General features: G+C 50.1%; 1 protein-coding gene across 1 annotated transcript in view; it reads left to right on the forward strand.

The window, feature by feature from the left end:
- Positions 1-21604, forward strand: part of NR1I2 (nuclear receptor subfamily 1 group I member 2) — an 87162-nt gene that overhangs the window by 54927 nt on the left and 10631 nt on the right. Inside the window, exons 3-7 of the mRNA XM_077293622.1 lie at positions 11883-12013; positions 12304-12491; positions 18005-18141; positions 18222-18367; positions 18447-18563. Of these exons, the coding sequence (XP_077149737.1) occupies positions 11883-12013; positions 12304-12491; positions 18005-18141; positions 18222-18367; positions 18447-18563 (719 nt within the window). The remainder of the gene's footprint in view (positions 1-11882; positions 12014-12303; positions 12492-18004; positions 18142-18221; positions 18368-18446; positions 18564-21604) is intronic.

The raw sequence follows: 21604 nt of genomic DNA on the forward strand, positions 1-21604 counted from the left end.
GTCAGAAGGCTCCACATGACCCGAAGAAAAGCGAGGATGGAAACCAGAGTTGCAGAAAAAAGGCGAAACCAAGGTGGCGGAACTAGCCCGATTATTAAGGGCAAACTCAGCCAACGGCAAGAATGTCACCCAATCGTCCTGATCAGCAGAGACAAAACACCTCAAATAAGCCTCCAAGGTCTGATTGGTTCGCTCCGTCTGACCATTAGTCTGAGGATGGAAAGCAGACGAAAACGACAAATCAATGCCCATCCTACTACAAAAGGATCGCCAGAACCTGGAAACGAACTGGGATCCTCTGTCTGACACAATATTCTCAGGGATGCCGTGCAAACGAACCACGTTCTGGAAAAACACAGGAACCAGATCGGAAGAGGAAGGCAGCTTAGGCAAAGGAACCAAATGGACCATCTTGGAGAAGCGATCACATATCACCCAGATAACGGACATGCCCTGAGATAGCGGAAGATCAGAAATGAAATCCATGGAGATATGTGTCCAAGGTCTCTTCGGGACAGGCAAGGGCAAGAGCAAACCGCTGGCACGAGAACAGCAAGGCTTAGCTCGAGCACAAGTCCCACAGGACTGCACAAATGACCGCACATCCCTTGACAAGGAAGGCCACCAAAAGGACCTGGCCACCAGATCTCTGGTGCCAAAAATTCCCGGGTGACCTGCCAACACCGAGGAATGAACCTCGGAAATGACTCTGCTGGTCCACTTATCCGGGACAAACAGTCTGTCAGGTGGACAAGACTCAGGCCTATCAGCCTGAAATCTCTGCAACACACGTCGCAGATCCGGAGAAATAGCTGACAAGATAACTCCATCTTTAAGAATACCAACAGGATCAGCGACTCCAGGAGCATCAGGCACAAAGCTCCTAGAAAGAGCATCGGCCTTCACATTCTTTGAACCTGGTAAATACGAGACAACAAAATCAAAGCGGGAGAAAAACAATGACCAGCGGGCCTGTCTCGGATTAAGGCGTTTAGCAGACTCGAGATAAATCAGATTTTTGTGATCAGTCAAGACCACCACACGATGCTTAGCACCCTCGAGCCAATGACGCCACTCCTCAAATGCCCATTTCATGGCCAACAACTCCCGATTGCCCACATCATAATTTCGCTCGGCAGGCGAAAACTTCCTAGAGAAGAAGGCACAAGGTTTCATAACAGAGCAACCAGGGCCTCTCTGCGACAAAACGGCCCCTGCCCCAATCTCCGAAGCATCCACCTCAACCTGAAAGGGAAGTGAGACGTCAGGCTGGCACAAAACAGGCGCCGAAGTAAACCGGCGTTTCAACTCCTGGAAAGCCTCCACGGCAGCAGGAGCCCAGTTAGCTACATTAGAGCCCTTCTTGGTCATATCCGTCAAAGGTTTCACAATGCTAGAAAAATTAGCGATAAAACGACGGTAGAAGTTAGCGAAGCCCAAGAACTTCTGAAGACTCTTAACTGACGAGGGCTGAGTCCAATCAAGAATAGCTCGGACCTTGACTGGGTCCATCTCCACAGCAGAAGGGGAAAAAATGAACCCCAAAAAGGGAACCTTCTGTACACCAAAGAGACACTTTGAGCCCTTGACAAACAAAGAATTTTCACGCAAAATTTTAAAGACCAACCTGACCTGCTCCACATGCGAATCCCAATTATCAGAAAAAAACAAAATATCATCCAGATAAACAATCAAAAATTTATCCAGATACTTCCGGAAAATGTCATGCATAAAGGACTGAAAAACTGAAGGCGCATTGGAGAGCCCAAAAGGCATCACCAAGTACTCAAAATGACCTTCGGGCGTATTGAATGCGGTTTTCCATTCATCACCCTGCTTAATGCGCACAAGGTTGTACGCACCACGAAGGTCTATCTTGGTGAACCACTTGGCACCCTTAATCCGGGCAAACAAGTCAGACAACAGCGGTAAAGGATACTGAAATTTGACAGTGATCTTATTTAAAAGCCGATAATCAATACAAGGTCTCAAAGATCCGTCCTTTTTTGCCACAAAAAAGAATCCCGCACCAAGAGGGGAAGAAGACGGACGAATATGTCCTTTCTCCAGAGACTCCTTGATATATGAACGCATAGCGGTATGTTCAGGTACCGACAGATTAAACAGTCTTCCCTTAGGAAATTTACTGCCTGGGATCAAATCTATAGCACAGTCACAGTCCCTATGAGGAGGCAGTGCACTGGACTCAGACTCACTGAAGACATCCTGATAATCAGACAAATACTCCGGAACTTCCGAAGGCGTAGAAGAAGCAATAGACACAGGCAGGGAATCCCCATGAATACCACGACAGCCCCAACTTGAGACTGACATAGCCTTCCAGTCCAGGACTGGATTATGGGTCTGTAACCATGGCAGCCCTAAAACAACCAAATCATGCATTTTATGTAAAACCAGGAAACGTATCACCTCGCGGTGTTCAGGAGTCATGCACATGGTAACCTGTGTCCAATACTGCGGTTTATTTGCTGCCAATGGTGTAGCATCAATACCCCTAAGAGGAATAGGATCTTCCAATGGTTCAAGAGCAAAACCACAGCGCTTAGCAAATGAGAGATCCATGAGACTCAGGGCAGCACCTGAATCAACAAACGCCATGACAGGATAAGATGACAGTGAGCAAATCAAAGTTACAGACAGAATAAATTTAGGTTGCAAATTACCAACGGTGACAGGACTAACAACCTTAGCTATACGTTTAGAGCATGCTGAGATAACATGTGTAGAATCACCACAGTAGTAGCACAAGCCATTCCGGCGTCTATGAATTTTCCGCTCATTTCTAGTCAGGATTCTATCACATTGCATTAAATCAGGTGTCTGTTCAGACAACACCATGAGGGAATTAGCGGTTTTTCTATCACATTGCACCGAATTAGGTGTCTGTTCAGACAACACCATGAGGGAATTTGCGGTTTTGCGCTCCCGCAACCGCCGGTCAATTTGAATAGCCAGTGCCATAGTATCATTCAGACCTGTGGGAATGGGAAAACCCACCATAACATTCTTAATGGCTTCAGAAAGGCCATTTCTAAAATTAGCGGCCAGTGCACACTCGTTCCAATGTGTCAGCACGGACCATTTCCGAAATTTTTGGCAATACACTTCAGCCTCGTCCTGCCCCTGAGACATAGCCAGCAAGGCCTTTTCTGCCTGAATCTCAAGATTGGGTTCCTCATAAAGTAAACCGAGCGCCAGAAAAAACGCATCAAGATCAGCCAATGCCGGATCTCCTGGCGCCAGCGAAAAAGCCCAATCCTGAGGGTCACCCCGTAAGAACGAAATAACAATTTTTACTTGCTGAGCAGAATCTCCAGATGAACAGGGTCTCAGGGACAAAAACAATTTACAATTATTCATGAAATTCCTAAACTTAAACCTGTCTCCGGAAAACAGTTCAGGAATCGGTATTTTAGGTTCTGACCTAGGATTTCTGATAACATAGTCTTGTATGCCCTGCACACGAGTAGCCAGCTGGTCCACACTTGTAATCAAGGTCTGGACATTCATGTCTGCAGCAAGCATAGCCACTCTGAGGTAAAGGGGAAGAAGAAAAAAAAAAAAAAAACTCAGAATCTTCTTTCTTATAATCCCTCTTCTGCAATGCATTAAACATTTAATACTGGCCTGGCAAACTGTTATGACCCCAATGGCGAGGGTCTCAGAGGAACGTGGAAGTCTGCAGAATACAAAAATCCAGCTCATAGGGCAGTGGTAACTGGGTTGACCATATATCTACTCCTAACGCCAACACTAGAAGTAGCCGGGGATCATTCCTAAGTTGATTCTAGATGACACGCGCCAGCCGGAGAATCTAGCTACCCCTAGTAGAGGAAAACAAAGACCTTTCTTGCCTCCAGAGAAGGGGACCCCAAAGCTGGATAGAAGCCCCCCACAAATAATGACGGTGAGGTAAGAGGAAATGACAAACACAGAAATGAACCAGGTTTAGCACAGAGAGGCCCGCTTACTGATAGCAGAATAAAGAAAGGTAACTTATATGGTCAACAAAAACCCTATCAAAATCCACACTGGAAATTCAAGAACCCCCGAACCGTCTAACGGTCCGGGGGGAGAACACCAGCCCCTAGAGCTTCCAGCAAAGGTCAGGATATAGATTGGAACAAGCTGGACAAAAATACAAAACCAAAACAAATAGCAAAAAGCAAAAGGCAGACTTAGCTGAAATAACTGGAACCAGGATCAGTAGACAAGAGCACAGCAGACTAGCTCTGATAACTACGTTGCCAGGCATTGAACTGAAGGTCCAGGGAGCTTATATAGCAACACCCCTAACTAACGACCCAGGTGCGGATAAAAGGAATGACAGAAAAACCAGAGTCAAAAAACTAGTAACCACTAGAGGGAGCAAAAAGCAAATTCACAACAGTACCCCCCCCTTAGTGAGGGGTCACCGAACCCTCACCACGACCACCAGGGCGATCAGGATGAGCGGCATGAAAGGCACGAACTAAATCGGCCGCATGAACATCAGAGGCCTATGCTCGATGTGAAAAGTGAAATCTTGGAGGCCTAAGAACCACCTAGTTATCTGTGCATTCTTACCCTTCTCTTCCCTCAACCACCTTAGAGTGGCATGGTCAGATACCAGCTGTCACGGTTCACGGGGAGGATACCCCTATCATCCCCACCACTCACACCAATTTGTCATGAACCGGGGTTGTTTGGTTGCCCCTGGATCTTTGTGAAGGTGATTTTTCTATATCCCACTTCCCAGTTCGGGTTTGGAACTTGCAGCTCTCTGGCGCCCCCTTACCCTCAGGTCAGACTAGGTACTGCACCTAGGATAATTAGTCACCAGAAAGGCTGCCTTACTTTGTACTGGCAAATGGGCACACTGCAGCGAGGGCGATGTAACTACTCCCACTCAGGCGGGAACAATAATTATCAATGCCGCCAGTCGCTACAAAGCCTCCCAAACGCACAGGAAAAATCCTGCTGCCGCCAGTTCCGATTTCTTAATTATTAACGGGTCTGGAGCCAACCCAGATTAGTAGCGTAATTCACCTCAGAGGACGTGACAGTTCATTATAGAGCAAGGAGAGACAAAGCTAGTAATATATTTTACTCCAAAAAGGTAGGCAGTGTTTACAGAAGTATAATAAGATATTATAAAGAAGACAAGTATCCTATGTACAGTACAATTAGAAATAAAATGGGATTAAAGTTGAAGAGAACACTTACATTGCGTTATGTCATTTCATCTCATGGCTGGCTGTGTGCTGTGGTGGATGGGCGACCATATATCCAGATGCATCACACTTGTCTCTCAGCTAGCCCCGGACAAAAGACACTGGAAGACTGCTGCTTCACTCACTTATTTCCAGCCTGAGATCAAGGCACTCCCCCTGTGGTGACCTCACTCAGGGCTGAATCCTCCCCTTTCTTAGAGCTGTGACCGACCATTTTTATACATAGCTCGCTGTATGAACCTCGTATACGAACGACATCATGATCAGGATGTGCACCACGTCAGGGGGGTTCTTTTAAGTGTAAACACCGCATAGTTGTATGACCCACTTATGGAGAAACCTGCTCCTTGCACTCGTTGGGTTTAGCTCCTAGCGATTTCCGTAAGCTATAGATCCATCGATGGACATCCCGAATATATAATCCTTATATCTCTAGCCCAGATCTGTGCCAATATACATAACCTTAAAAGAACAATAGAAACCCACGCTTGCTGTACCAATTTTGGCCAGTATCAGGTGGGAGGGGGAATGAGGAGTTTTACAGAGTCTGGTTTTTGCAGCACCAAGCCATAAACATTCCGGTGGGAGGGGGGAAATGAGGGGTTTAGCATTACACACGCAGGCAGAGGCAGAAGGGGGGCTGTCATCATCCACAGAAAAGCCATGGACTTTTTTGGTATGTACTCAAAACACGGCATATTCATATTATCGTGACACCAGCTTGAACTTGCGGACTAGCAGGTAATATCTCAGAGTATCTACGGACCATTTTATGGCCAAGCACTCCTCGACTATGGCATAATTTATTTTGCATGAAGAGAGCTTCCAGCTCAAATACAGGATAGGATGTTCCTCCCCATTCGCTTCCTGAGAGCACAGCTCCCAAACTGACTTCTGACGCATCTGTCAGGACCACTAACTCCTTGCTGAAATCTGGTGCGACAAGAACAGGATGTTTATACAGAGCCTGCTTCAGCTCCTGGAAAACCATCTGTCTCAGCAGATCATTTAATTGTTGACTATCTTGTGCCTTGAAGAAGGTGAGTCAATGGTGCGGCAATTATGGCGAAACTTGGGATAAACCGACGGTAGTACCAGAAAATTCCAAGAAACGCCCTCAGTTGCTTCTTGGAAAGCAGTTGTGGCCACTTCTGGATCGCCTCAACCTTGTTTATCTGAGGCTTGATTTCGCCCCTCCCGACAACATAGCCTAGGTATTGGCCTCTTCCTTCCATATTGCACATTATTTTGGTTTACGGTCAACCCCGCATTCCTCAACACATCCAGGACTGCCTGTACCTTTGGTAGAGGACTTCCCCAGTCAGGGCTAAAGACCACAATGTCATCTAGGTAGGTGGCGGAATGCTCCTTATGCGGAGCCAGGACCCGATCCATCGCCCTCTGGTAGGTTGCTGGAGCCCCCTGCAGTCCGAAGGGCATTCTGGTGTATTGGAAACACCCATCAGGCGTCGAGAAGGCCGACTTCTCCTTAGCACTCTGGGACATGGGTGTTATGACCCCAATGGCGAGGGTCTCAGAGGAACGTGGAAGTCTGCAGAATACAAAAATCCAGCTCATAGGGCAGTGGTAACTGGGTTGACCATATATCTACTCCTAACTCCAACACTAGAAGTAGCCGGGGATCATTCCTACGTTGATTCTAGATGACACGCGCCAGCCGGAGAATCTAGCTACCCCTAGTAGAGGAAAACAAAGACCTTTCTTGCCTCCAGAGAAGGGGACCCCAAAGCTGGATAGAAGCCCCCCACAAATAATGACGGTGAGGTAAGAGGAAATGACAAACACAGAAATGAACCAGGTTTAGCACAGAGAGGCCCGCTTACTGATAGCAGAATAAAGAAAGGTAACTTATATGGTCAACAAAAACCCTATCAAAATCCACACTGGAAATTCAAGAACCCCCGAACCGTCTAACGGTCCGGGGGGAGAACACCAGCCCCTAGAGCTTCCAGCAAAGGTCAGGATATAGATTGGAACAAGCTGGACAAAAATACAAAACCAAAACAAATAGCAAAAAGCAAAAGGCAGACTTAGCTGAAATAACTGGAACCAGGATCAGTAGACAAGAGCACAGCAGACTAGCTCTGATAACTACGTTGCCAGGCATTGAACTGAAGGTCCAGGGAGCTTATATAGCAACACCCCTAACTAACGACCCAGGTGCGGATAAAAGGAATGACAGAAAAACCAGAGTCAAAAAACTAGTAACCACTAGAGGGAGCAAAAAGCAAATTCACAACACATGGGGATCTGCCAATAGCCCTTCGTCAGGTCAATGATTGTAATGTACCTCTTGTTTCCCAGTCTCTCAATGAGTTCATCCACACGGGGCATCGGATATGCATCACATTTGGAGACCTCATTCAGCCTGCGGTAATCATTGCAAAACCGCCACTCACCCTCGGACTTCAGCAGAAGGATGATGTGACTGGACCATCCACTTTTCATCTCCTTAATAACCCAGAGGTCTAACATCCTCTTTACCTTATTTGCTATTACCTCCCAATGTGCTTCGCGAATTCTATAGGGCCTGAGGTTCACCCTTACAAGTGGCTCTGTCATTCTTCTCTGTTTTTCTCGGTCATTCTTGACCACCTGCATATGCCCTGGCAACTCCGAGAACAGGTCACAGTTCCGCTGCAACAGCTCCCGACACTGTTGTCTCTGGGTCAGCGGTAGAGTCTCTGCAACGGTGACATGGTCCACTGTGGCTTTGGGATTGGCTCCCAGGAAAAGAGTTTCCAACGACTCTCGATCTCACCATGGCTTGAGCAAGTTCATATGGTGCGGCTTTCTTCGAACCCGGCTGGTGTACTTTGTACTTCACCTCGCTCAGTTTTTCCACCACCTCGTATGGGCCTTGCTACTTGGCTAAGAACTTGCTCTCCACTGTGGGGATAAGCACTAACATGCGGTCCCGGGCCGGAACTGCCTCAGCCTCGCTGAACAGTTATACACCCTTGCCTGTGCCTGGAGAAGATGCTCCTTCACGATGGGCATTACTTTTACCATCCTTTCCTCTAACTGGGCGACATGATCTGTGACGCTCCGGTGTGTCATGATTTCGGCTTCCCAGGTTTCCTTGGCGATGTGTAGGAGCCCTCACTGATTTCGACCATACAGGAGCCTCATCAGCGAGAAGCCAGTAGAGGATTGTGGAACTTCTCTGACTGAGAAGATCAGAAATGGAATCAAGTAGTCCCAATCTCGACCATCCTTCTCAATGACCTTCTTGAGCATTGCCTTCAAGGTCTTATTGAAGTGCTCTACTAGGCCGTCTGTCTGCGGCTGGTAAACTGAGGCTTGCAGCTGGGCAATCTGAAGGACCTTACACAACTCCCTTATAACCTTGCTCATGAAAGTGGTTCCCTGGTCTGTCAAAATCTCCTTCGGCAGACCCGACCGGGTGATACTGTTGGCCGAGGAATTTCAGGGTACCGGGTTGTATAGTCCATGACCACTAAGATGTATTGGTGCCCTCATGCAGATTTAACTAGAGGACCCACTAGATTCATGGCAATCCTCCCAAATGGGACATCTATCACCGATAACGATAGGGTTTTTTAAAATTTTTGTATTTACAGCACAGGAGCGGCTAATGAATACTCGCATCCGCTGCTCCTGCTCTCACTGTTATTAGCGGCAGCAGGTGTCGGCTGATGGGAGCAGTAGTCCCATCCGCTGACACCAGTGACCGGAAGTGAACCTTATACTTCCTGTCACAGCTGAGCGCTCACGCTGTCTTATGACAGTGTGTGAACCAGCGGGGATGATTTCACCGCCCATCAGAAGTGGTGTTAACCGCGCTGATATGCACATGACAGCGTGGCAAACACAGAATGTTCGGGCCCCCCTTCAAGTGAACACCCGGGGTCCGGGTTCTGTTCTGGTACCCGAACCCAAACTTTATGTAACTGTTCAGCTGGATCTGAACATCCAGGTGTCCTCCCATCTCTATTACTGTCCCCTCGTCTCCCCATGTGTTACGGTGATTGCTGTCCCCTTGTCTTATGTGTTACGGTGATTACTGTCCCCTCATCTCCCCATGTATTACAGTGATTACTGTCCCCTCGTCTCTCCATGTGGTACTGTGATTGCTGTCTCCTCTCCCCATGTGTTACGGTGATTGCTGTCCCCTCATCTCCCCTTGTGTTACAGTGATTACTGTCCCTCGTCTCCTCATGTGTTTCGGTGATTGCTGTCCCCTCATGTGTTACGGTGATTACTGTCCCCTCATCTCCCCATGTATTACGGTGATTGCTGTCCCCTTGTCTCATGTGTTATGGTGATTACTGTCCCCTCGTCTCCCCATGTGTTACGGTGATTGCGGTCCCCTTGTCTTATGTGTTACGGTGATTACTGTCCCCTCATCTCCCCATGTATTACGGTGATTACTGTCCCCTCGTCTCTCCATGTGGTACTGTGATTGCTGTCTCCTCTCCCCATGTGTTACGGTGATTGCTGTCCCCTCATCTCCCCTTGTGTTACAGTGATTACTGTCCCTCGTCTCCTCATGTGTTTCGGTGATTGCTGTCCCCTCATGTGTTACGGTGATTACTGTCCCCTCATCTCCCCATGTATTACGGTGATTGCTGTCCCCTTGTCTCATGTGTTATGGTGATTACTGTCCCCTCGTCTCCCCGTGTGTTACGGTGATTGCGGTCCCCTTGTCTCATGTGTTACGGTGATTACTGTCCCCTCATCTCCCCATGTCTTACTGTGATTGCTGTCCCCTTGTCTCATGTGTTATGGTGATTGCTGTCCCCTCATGTGTTACGGTGATTACTGTCCCCTCATCTCCCCATGTATTACGGTGATTGCTGTCCCCTTGTCTCATGTGTTATGGTGATTACTGTCCCCTCGTCTCCCCATGTGTTATGGTGATTACTGTCCCCTCGTCTCCCCGTGTGTTACGGTGATTGCTGTCCCCTCTTCTCCCCGTGTGTTACGGTGATTGCTGTCCCTTCGTCTCCCCGTGTGTTACGGTGATTGCTGTCCCTTCGTCTCCCCGTGTGTTACGGTGATTGCTGTCCCTTCGTCTCCCCATGTGTTACGGTGATTGCTGTCCCCTCGTCTCCCCATGTGTTACGGTGATTGCTGTCCCCTCGTCTCCCCGTGTGTTACGGTGATTGCTGTCCCCTCGTCTCCCCGTGTGTTACGGTGATTGCTGTCCCCTCGTCTCCCCGTGTGTTACGGTGATTGCGGTCCCCTTGTCTCATGTGTTACGGTGATTACTGTCCCCTCATCTCCCCATGTCTTACTGTGATTGCTGTCCCCTTGTCTCATGTGTTATGGTGTTTACTGTCCCTTCGTCTCCCCATGTGTTACGGTGATTGCTGTCCCCTCGTCTCCCCGTGTGTTACGGTGATTGCTGTCCCCTCGTCTCCCCGTGTGTTACGGTGATTGCTGTCCCCTCGTCTCCCCATGTGTTACGGTGATTACTGTCCCCTCGTCTCTCCATGTATTACGGTGATTGCTGTCCCCTTGTCTCATGTGTTATGGTGATTACTGTCCCCTCGTCTCCCCATGTGTTACGGTGATTGCTGTCCCCTTGTCTCATGTGTTACGGTGATTGCTGTCCCCTTGTCTCATGTGTTACGGTGATTGCTGTCCCCTTGTCTCATGTGTTACGGTGATTGCTGTCCCCTCGTCTCCCCGTGTGTTACGGTGATTGCTGTCCCCTCGTCTCCCCGTGTGTTACGGTGATTGCTGTCCCCTCGTCTCCCCGTGTGTTACGGTGATTGCTGTCCCCTCGTCTCCCCGTGTGTTATGGTGATTGCTGTCCCCTCGTCTCCCCGTGTGTTACGGTGATTGCTTTCCCTTCGTCTCCCCATGTGTGACGGTGATTGCTGTCCCCTCGTCTCCCCATGTGTTACGGTGATTGCTGTCCCCTTGTCTCATGTGTTATGGTGATTGCTATCCCCTCGTCTCCCCATGTGTTACGGTGATTGCTGTCCCCTTGTCTCATGTGTTATGGTGATTGCTGTCCCCTCGTCTCCCCGTGTGTTACGGTGATTGCTGTCCCCTCTCCTCATGTGTGACGGTGATTGCTGTCCCCTCGTCTCCCCGTGTGTTGCGGTGATTGCTGTCCCCTCGTCTCCCCGTGTGTTACGGTGATTGCTGTCCCCTCGTCTCCCCATATGTGACGGTGATTGCTGTCCCCTCGTCTCCCCATGTGTTACGGTGATTGCTGTCCCCTTGTCTCATGTGTTATGGTGATTGCTATCCCCTCGTCTCCCCATGTGTTACGGTGATTGCTGTCCCCTTGTCTCATGTGTTATGGTGATTGCTGTCCCCTCGTTTCCCCGTGTGTTACGGTGATTGCTGTCCCCTCTCCTCATGTGTGACGGTGATTGCTGTCCCCTCGTCTCCCCATGTGTTAAGGTGATTGCTGTCCCCTCGTCTCCCCGTGTGTTGCGGTGATTGCTGTCCCCTCGTCTCCCCGTGTGTTACGGTGATTGCTGTCCCCTCGTCTCCCCATATGTGACGGTGATTGCTGTCCCCTCGTCTCCCCGTGTGTTACGGTGATTGCTGTCCCCTCTCCCCATGTGTGACGGTGATTGCTGTCCCCTCGTCTCCCCATGTGCTGCTCCCTCTCAGCACTTCCTGTCTTCTCTCTCCCTGTAGACGCGCCATGAAGCGCAGCCTGCGGCTCAGCTGTCCCTTCCAGAACGCCTGTGTCATCAACAAGAATAACCGCCGGCACTGCCAGGCCTGCCGCCTGAAGAAATGCCTGGACATCGGGATGAAGAAGGAACGTGAGTCCCGTGCGCCTGGTCCTGCGTGTGCCGCACGTGTGCGTGTATGTGTACCCTCCTGGTTACCATGGTAACACAAGTAACATGGCCGCACCTGTAGGTATAGATGATTAGTTTTCCGGGGTAGGCCTCGGCCGTCACACCAGAAGTATGTCCGGTGGAGGACGTGTCAGACGCAGTAGCCACAGCACATGCTTGTGGGCATGATGACCTCCGCACGCACTCGACCGCCTTCTGCCGTGATGAGGTGTGCCGCCATGTTTTCACCTTCCCCTCTCTGTCATCTGCAGTGATCATGTCGGATGAGGCTGTGGAGCTGCGACGCTCCCTTATCAAGCAGAAGCAGAAATTGTCCCAAATCCCGAGCTGTTCCCCCACGTCCCGTATGACGGAGGAGCAGGAGCGTCTGGTGGCGCAGCTCTCAGAAGCCCAGAAGAAGACGTTTGACAGCAGCTTCATCTACTTCAGGAACTACAGGGTATGAGCAACGGAAGGGCGCCAACAAGCAAAAGAGGCTGGGACAGGCGCAAACAAGCAAAAGAGGCTGGGACAGGCGCAAACAAGCAAAAGAGGCTGGGACAGGTGCAAACAAGCAAAAGAGGCTATCTACAGTCACCACAAAATGTCACTTATACCGAATCCTGAAGTATCAGAAGTATCCCCCCTTCATGACCAGCGCCACTTGTGCCTCATAAACCCCCTTCTGGCTGTTATCACCCAGACACCGGCTTCTGCCAGCGATCCTGAAGAATCTCAGTCCTCATGGGCAATGGCCATTAGGCCAATAATATTATTGGGTTTCCTGTGGCCGCCTTCTTCACATCCTATCAATGATTTTGATCCCCCGCCAGGCGTCACTGTGGACCGAGCCCCCTGTTCTCCACTGTTGACATTACTGATCCCACACCATGCTTCACTGTAGACATCATCGATCCCCCACGTGCTTCACTGTAGATATCATTGATCCCCCGCCATGCTTCACTGTAGACATCATCGATCCCCCACCATGCTTCACTGCAGACATCATAGATCCCACACCGTGCTTCACTGCAGACATCATAGATCCCCCACCATGCTTCACTGCAGACATCATCGATCACACACCATGCTTCACTGTAGACATCATAGATCCCACACCGTGCTTCACTGTAGACATCGTAGATCCCACACCGTGCTTCACTGTAGACATCATAGATCCCCCACCATGCTTCACTGTAGACATCATAGATCCCACACCGTGCTTCACTGCAGACATCATCGATCACCCACCATGCTTCACTGCAGACATCATCGATCACACACCATGCTTCACTGTAGACATCATAGATCCCACACCGTGCTTCACTGTAGACATCGTAGATCCCACACCGTGCTTCACTGTAGACATCATAGATCCCCCACCATGCTTCACTGTAGACATCATAGATCCCACACCGTGCTTCACTGCAGACATCATCGATCCCCCACCATGCTTCACTGCAGACATCATCGATCCCCCACCATGCTTCACTGTAGACATCATAGATCCCACACCGTGCTTCACTGTAGACATCATAGATCCCCCACCATGCTTCACTGTAGACATCATAGATCCCCCACTGTGCTTCACTGCAGACATCCCCCACTGTGCTTCACTGCAGACATCATCGATCCCCCACTGTGCTTCACTGCAGACATCATCGATCCCCCACCGTGCTTCACTGCAGACATCACCGAGCCCCCGCTGTGCTTCACTGTAGACATCATCGATCCCCCATCGAGCTTCAATGTACACGTCACCGATCCTCCACCCTGCTTCACTGTAGATGTCACTGAGCCCCTGCCATGCATCACTCTAGACTTCACTGATCTCCCTCCGCCCTTCAATGAAGAGATCACTGAGCCCCCGCCGTGCTTCATTGTAGACATCACTGAGCCCCTGGGACATCACAAAATCCCCTTATTTGATAACGGCACATATAACTGACCATGATATGAGTCACACAAAAGAACAACCAGTATACTGTGCTATATTAAAAGAATATCTTTATTAAACAAAAACTACAATCACCTGTAGCCAAAATATCAATTCATGCTTGTCTCAAATACCAACAGGTATGGTGATATAGGTCACTACTTGATAAATATAGGAAAATGCATCAACGCTTGTTTGATCTACTGTTCATGTAAAAAAGTGCTCAGTGCTATTCACAATGACAGCCCCAGGTGGCGTCCTAATACCATAGACACCTACATCACTGTGGGATCAAGTAACAGCTTATTTGGATCAGACACTTACATGACAAGATGGTCTTATCGGCGTGGTTTTCCAAAGCGCCCCAACGCGCGTTTCGTCCCTTCGTCAGGAGGCGAACGCTACAGGGCGGGAGCATAAATCTTAAATAGGGACTAATGTCCAATAGGGAAGCTAGTTTCATTTTTCCATAGCTGTGCTTGGCTTAATGTGGACGTCACATCCGATGCATAGTGCGCGTGCGCAGGCGGCAACCTCCGTCTCCCAGGTGCCATGGTTTGCGGCCGTAGAACGCAAGCTAAGCCTGGGCAGTCAGAGACGGCGCAGGCGTCCTGCTCCTGTTGACCGCTCACCATCGCACCGACGGACGTGACGACCGCGCACGCATCGCTTCGGGGTGATGACAGAGGAGGACTAGACAGAGGCTACTTAAGGTGCATAGTGCATGAATATTGTATTGAGAGGTGAAAATATATGGGAACTACATAACTGTTCACATATTAAAGTGCATAGTGCGTAAATAATAGACTAAAACGTGAAGAAATATATAATAATAACTACGTAAATATTCCTATATTGGTCTATCTGATAAAAAAATCAATCATGACATGTGATCCTCTCCAGAGTTGACTATCCACGTAGGAATTAAGTGACAAATATAACAATAAAATATTAATATAAATATGAATAATATGACAAATATTATATAATATGCACTTTATATCTATATTTTTATATTTATATTCATATATAATTATATTCAAGATAATCTTTTAATATAGCACAGTATACTGGTTGTTCTTTTGTGTGAATCACTGAGCCCCTGTAGTGCTCCACCGTAGACACCACCGAGCCCCCACCATGCTTCACTGTAGACATCACCGTGCCCCCGCCGTGCTTCACCGTAGACATCAGAGCCCCCACCATGCTTCACTGTAGACATCACCGTGCCCCCGCTGTGCTTCACCGTAGACATCAGAGCCCCCCACCGTGCTTCACTGTAGACATTACCGAGCCCCCGCCATGCTTCACTGTAGACATCACCGAGCCCCCACCGTGCTTCACTGTAGACATCACCGTGCCCCCGCCGTGCTTCACTGTAGACATCACCGTGCCCCCGCCGTGTTCCATTGTATCAGGGCATTCTTTCCAGCACATGCATCTTTCTTCCACCTCGAGATTCCGTTGATTCTTAGGTCTTGTATTTTCCACAGAACATATATTTCTGTGGTTTGAACACGCTGGAGAAGATGTGGTTGGTGTTTTGGGTCAGTAGAGGGGACGCCTAGGAGTTTGGAAATGGAGACCTCCAGCGTTCAGTACACTCCTTGCTGTGCACACTGATCGCTCAGTGCAGGCTGCCACCAGATCTTCTGCAGTCACTGGAGGGTTTTGAGAAGCGGCCTCGTCCCCTGGCCTCCTCTCCTGGCCTCCCTTCCTGGCCTTCTCTCCCGACCTCCTTTCCTGACCTCCTCTCCCGGCCTCCCCTCCTGGCTGCCTTTCCTGGCCTTCTCTCCCGACCTCCTCTCCTGGGCTTCTCTCACGACCTCCTCTCCTGGCCTCCGCTCCTGGCTGCCTTTCCTGGCCTTCTCTCCCTGCCTCCTTTCCTGGCCTCCTCTCCAGGCCTCCTCTCCTGGCCTCCCCTCCTGGCTGCCTCTCCTGGCCTTCTCTCCCGACCTCCTCTCCTGGGCTCCTCTCACGACCTCCTCTCCTGGCCTCCGCTCCTGGCTGCCTTTCCTGGCCTTCTCTCCCTGCCTCCTTTCCTGGCCTCCTCTCCTGGCTGCCTTTCCTGGCCTTCTCTCCCGACCTCCTTTCCTGGCCTCCCCTCCTGGCTGCCTTTCCTGGCCTTCTCTCCCTGCCTCCTTTCCTGGCCTCCTCTCCAGGCCTCCTCTCCTGGCCTCCCCTCCTGGCTGCCTCTCCTGGCCTTCTCTCCCGACCTCCTCTCCGGCCTCCCCTCCTGGCTGCCTTTCCTGGCCTTCTCTCCCGGCCTCCTTTCCTGGCCTCCTCTCCTGGCCTCCCCTCATGGCTGCCTTTCCTGGTCTTCTCTCCCTGCGTCCTCTCCCGGCCTCCCCTCCTGGCTGCCCTTCCTGGCCTTCTCTCCCGGCCTCCTCTCCTGGCCTCCCCTCCTGGCTGCCTTTCCTGGCCTTCTCTCCTGGCCTCCCCTCCTGGCTGCCTTTCCTGGCCTTCTCTCCCTGCCTCCTCTCCTGGCCTCCTCTCCCGGCCTCGTCCAGGTCTCCTGCTATGTCACCTCTGCTTCTGGATCTTTTTACCCTTCTCCTTGGAGCAGAGGTCTCTTCTCCTGGATATTTGGACGACGCTCCTGAGCTCTCCGTGTGTCTGTGCCGCAGTCACTGTCGCCCTCGCCAGTCCCAGGGTTTGCTACTACCTGATGCCGGTACTGTCGCCTGGGATTATTATATTCAGAGCTGTAATCAGGGACCGGGATCCTTCCAGGAATAAGTCCAGTCGGCGCTCGTGTTGGGGCGGCGTCCACCGATGGCCGTGACTGGCAGAGCGGCACTTGTGTACTAAGAGTCTTTCCAGATTTATTCCATCATTAATGAGGCGTTTCCGCTCTGTCCTCACGACATTGATCTGTTGTGTTCTTATGTTGGTCATTAATAGCGAGAAAAACGCTGCGTAAAGTTGGGGCATTTTTGTTGCGTTTTTGCTGCGTTTTTTACTTGCGTTTCTGTTGCTCATTATTACAGGTGAAATCTGCAGCAAAAACTCTGAAAGAACTGATGAGATGTAGATTTATATCTGCTGCAAATCTGCAAGGAAATAATAAGCAGCGTGTGCACGAGGCGTCAGGATTCTCACTCGCTTTGCTGGGACTAAGAAACCCTTCAGGTTTTGTGACAAAACTGCAACGTGTGCACAGACTCTTACATTGTTCTTACCAAAAAAGCAGTGAAGGACGGCATCCAATCCGGGTGAAAGATCAAAAAATATCAAAAATTCTTTATTTTGCCAGATGCAACGTTTCAACCATACAAAGTCTTTTTCAACACCTTGTATGGTTGAAACGTTGCATCTGGCAAAATAAAGAATTTTTGATATTTCACTCGGATTGGATGCCATCCTTCACTGCTTTTTTGGTATGTACTTTTTCCACGGGGTCCAGTGGAATGAGGACTTGCATTCACATATCTGATGTGCTGTCGGCTAGTTTTTAATTTCTTACATTGTTCTTGTCTTGTTGGTTTATTACAAACAGAAGAAAGGTTGTAAATGTCACTAATAAACCCACTGGATACTGGAGAAGTGCTGCACCGAGGGGACGGGAGTGCTGTATACTGGGGAGGGGGGTGCTGTACCGAGGGGGCGGGTGCTGTACACTGGGGAAGGGGTGCTGTATACTGGGGAGGGGGGTGCTGTACCGAGGGGGCGGGGGGTGCTGTACCGAGGGGGCGGGGGGTGCTGTACACTGGGGAGGGGGGTGCTGTACCGAGGGGGCGGGTGCTGTACACTGGGGAAGGGGTGCTGTATACTGGGGAGGGGGGTGCTGTACACTGGGGAAGGGGTGCTGTACACTGGGGAGGGGGGTGCTGTACACTGGGGAGGGGGGTGCTGTACACTGGGGAGGGGGGTGCTGTACACTGGGGAAGGGGTGCTGTATACTGGGGAGGGGGGTGCTGTACCGAGGGGGCGGGGGGTGCTGTACACTGGGGAAGGGGGTGCTGTATACTGGGGAGGGGGGTGCTGACGTGTGATCCAGTCTGGTAATTTTACCGTGTACTTTGTGTCTTTCGTAGCCCATCCGTCGGCAGCCCGACCCCCTGAACCAGCGGCAGGAATCCACCATCTTCTTGATGTTGCCTCACATCTCTGACCTCGTTACCTACATGATAAAGGGCGTTATCAATTTTGCAAAAAATATCCCGGATTTCAGGTACAGCCGGTCCCTTCTCCTATATGGCCCTGCGGCCATCAGACACTCATGCGACTCCCCCTCCTTGTCCGCTTTATCAGGGATTTGGGCATTGAGGACCAGATCGCTCTGCTGAAAGGCTGTGCCCTGGAGATCTGCGCCATCCGATTCAACACGGTGTTTGACGACCACTCGCAGACCTGGTCGTGTGGTCAGTTCAGCTATAACAGCGAGGACCTGGCGATGGGTGAGTGCACGGCGCCTGCGGTCAGACGTGGCGTTGTACTCGCTGATTATCACTGATTGTATATCGCCCTCCCCCGCAGCCGGCTTCCGTCAGTTCTTCTTGGAGCCGCTGATCCGCTTTCACTGCATGCTGAAGAAGCTGGGCCTGCAGATCGAGGAGTACGCGCTGATGCAGGCCATCTCCTTGTTCTCCGCAGGTACAGTAACCCTCCATCTGTAGGGGTTCTACTGAAGGTGTCTCCACCTGTAGCTCCAGGTGTGCAGGGGAATACCTGCACTACTCATGGGTGGTGCTGTGGGTGTGGTCAGTGTCATTGGGGGCAGAACTAGGGCAGGGTCGGTTCTGGTGCTCCGATTCCCTATTACAATCGTACATACATACATGGTACATGGGTCACGTCACCCACCTGCAGGGTCCATCTGCAATGTGAGGGCATGAATTGGGGCTTCTAACCTGAGCTTTGGAGACCCAGGGAAACAATTCAGAAAAAAAACCTAAAAACTAATATGTACCCAGCAAAATTATTTCAGACACACACCCTGAAAAGTCATAATATCCTTGTATACCAAGATCAGATCCTTTATATTTCAGAGACACCAAAACAAACTTCTTAAATTTTTTGGACCCCAGACCAGACTCCTATAAGGAAACAGACCCCGACATTAATAAGCAGACCATTTAGATTAATTAGACCCCAGAGCAAACTCCAAATCTGCCCCCAGAGCAGACTGCAGAGCAGTCCCCAGAGCAGCTCCAGAGCAGCCCCTCAGAGCAGCTTCCATAACAGCCATTGGAGCAGCTTACCACAGCAGCCCTCAGAGCAGCTTCCAGAACACCCATTGGAGCAGCTTCCAGAACACCCATTGGAGCATCTTCTAGAACAGCTTCCAGAACACCAATTGGAGCAGCTTTTAGAGCAGCATTCAAAGCAGCTTCCAGAACAGCCATCGGAGCAGCTTCCAGAGCAGCCATCAGAGCAACCCTCAGAGCAGCTTTCAGAGCAGCCCCCAGAACAGCTTCCACAGCAGCCCCTCAGAGCAGCTTCCACAGCAGCCCTCAGAGCAGCTTCTGTTATGACCCCAATGGCAGAGGGTCTCAAAAGTACATACCAAGTCTGCAAACACAAAAAACCAGCTCATAGGGCAGTGGTAACTGGGCTGACCATATATCTAATCCTAGCACCACAAATAGCAGCAGCCGGGGAACGTGCCTACGTTGGTTCTAGATGTCTCGCGCCAGCCGGAGAACTAACTAACCCTAGAAGGGAAAAGATAGACCTTTCTTGCCTCCAGAGAAAAGACCCCAAAAGTTGGATACAAGCCCCCAACAAATAATAACGGTGAGGTAAGGAGAAAAGACAAACGTAAGAATGAACTAGATATTTAGCAAAGAGAGGCCCACTGACTAATAGCAGAATATAGTAAGATGACTTATATGGTCAGCAAAAACCCTATCAAAATTTCCACGCTGGATATTCAAGAACCCCCGAACCGTCTAACGGCCCGGGGGGAGAACACCAGCCCCCTAGAGCTTCCAGCAAAATCAGGAATCACATTTAGTACAAGCTGGACAAAAAATAAGAGCAAAGCAAATAACCAAAAAACAAGGAAGCAGGACTTAGCTTAATTTTGCAAGATCCAAGACCAGCAGACAGGAGCAAACAGAAAGGAACTGATTACAACGATGCCAGGCACTGGACTGAGAAACCAGGAAGTTTATATAGCAACACCCCTGGACTAACGACCCAGGTGGGTGCCAAACTGAGGAAAGACAATCCCAGAGTCATATCACTAGTGACCACAAGAGGGAGCCAAAAAAGTCTAATTCACAACAGTACCCCCCTTTAAGGAGGGGTCACCGAACCCTCACCAGGGCGATCAGCATGATCAGCGTGAAAGGCACTAACTAAATCGGCCGCATGCACATCAGAGGCAACCACCCAGGAATTATCCTCCTGACCATAGCCCTTCCACTTGACCAGATACTGAAGCCTCCGCCTGGAGAGACGAGAATCCAAGATCTTCTCCACCACGTACTCCAACTCGCCCTCAACCAACACCGGAGCAGGAGGCTCAACAGAAGGAACCACAGGTACAACGTACCGCCGCAACAAAGACCTATGGAACACATTGTGAATGGCAAACGACACCGGAAGATCCAAGCGAAAGGACACAGGATTAAGGATTTCCAATATCTTGTAAGGACCGATGAAGCGAGGCTTAAATTTAGGAGAGGAGACCTTCATAGGAACAAGTCGAGAAGACAGCCATACCAAATCCCCAACACGAAGTCGGGGACCCACACCGCGGCGGCGGTTGGCAAAACGCTGAGCCTTCTCCTGTGACAACTTCAAGTTGTCCACCACATGATTCCAGATCCGCTGCAACCTATCCACCACGGAATCTACCGCAGGACAGTCAGAAGGCTCCACATGTCCCGAGGAAAAACGAGGATGGAAACCAGAGTTGCAAAAAAAAGGTGAAACCAAAGTAGCGGAACTAGCCCGATTATTAAGGGCAAACTCAGCCAACGGCAAGAAGGTCACCCAATCATCCTGATCTGCAGAAACAAAACACCTCAAATAAGCCTCCAGAGTCTGATTAGTTCGCTCCGTTTGTCCATTAGTCTGAGGATGAAAGGCAGACGAAAACGACAAATCAATGCCCATCTTAGCACAAAAGGATCGCCAGAACCTGGAAACAAACTGGGATCCTCTGTCAGACACGATATTCTCAGGAATGCCGTGTAAACGAACCACATTCTGAAAGAACAGAGGAACCAGATCGGAAGAGGAAGGCAGCTTAGGCAAAGGTACCAAATGGACCATCTTAGAAAAGCGATCACATACCACCCAGATGACAGACATGCCCTGAGACACCGGGAGATCTGAAATGAAATCCATGGAAATGTGTGTCCAAGGCCTCTTCGGGACAGGCAAGGGCAAGAGCAACCCGCTGGCACGCGAACAGCAAGGCTTAGCTCGAGCACAAGTCCCACAGGACTGCACAAATGACCGCACATCCCGTGACAAGGAAGGCCACCAAAAGGACCTAGCCACCAGATCTCTGGTGCCAAAAATTCCCGGATGCCCTGCCAACACCGAGGAATGAACCTCGGAAATGACTCTGCTGGTCCACTTATCAGGAACAAACAGTCTGTCAGGTGGACAAGAGTCAGGTCAACCAGCCTGAAATCTCTGCAACACACGTCGCAAATCCGGAGAAATGGCTGACAGGA

This window comes from Ranitomeya variabilis, chromosome 3, assembly GCF_051348905.1.
Source record: "Ranitomeya variabilis isolate aRanVar5 chromosome 3, aRanVar5.hap1, whole genome shotgun sequence".
Classification (NCBI taxonomy): domain Eukaryota; kingdom Metazoa; phylum Chordata; class Amphibia; order Anura; family Dendrobatidae; genus Ranitomeya; species Ranitomeya variabilis.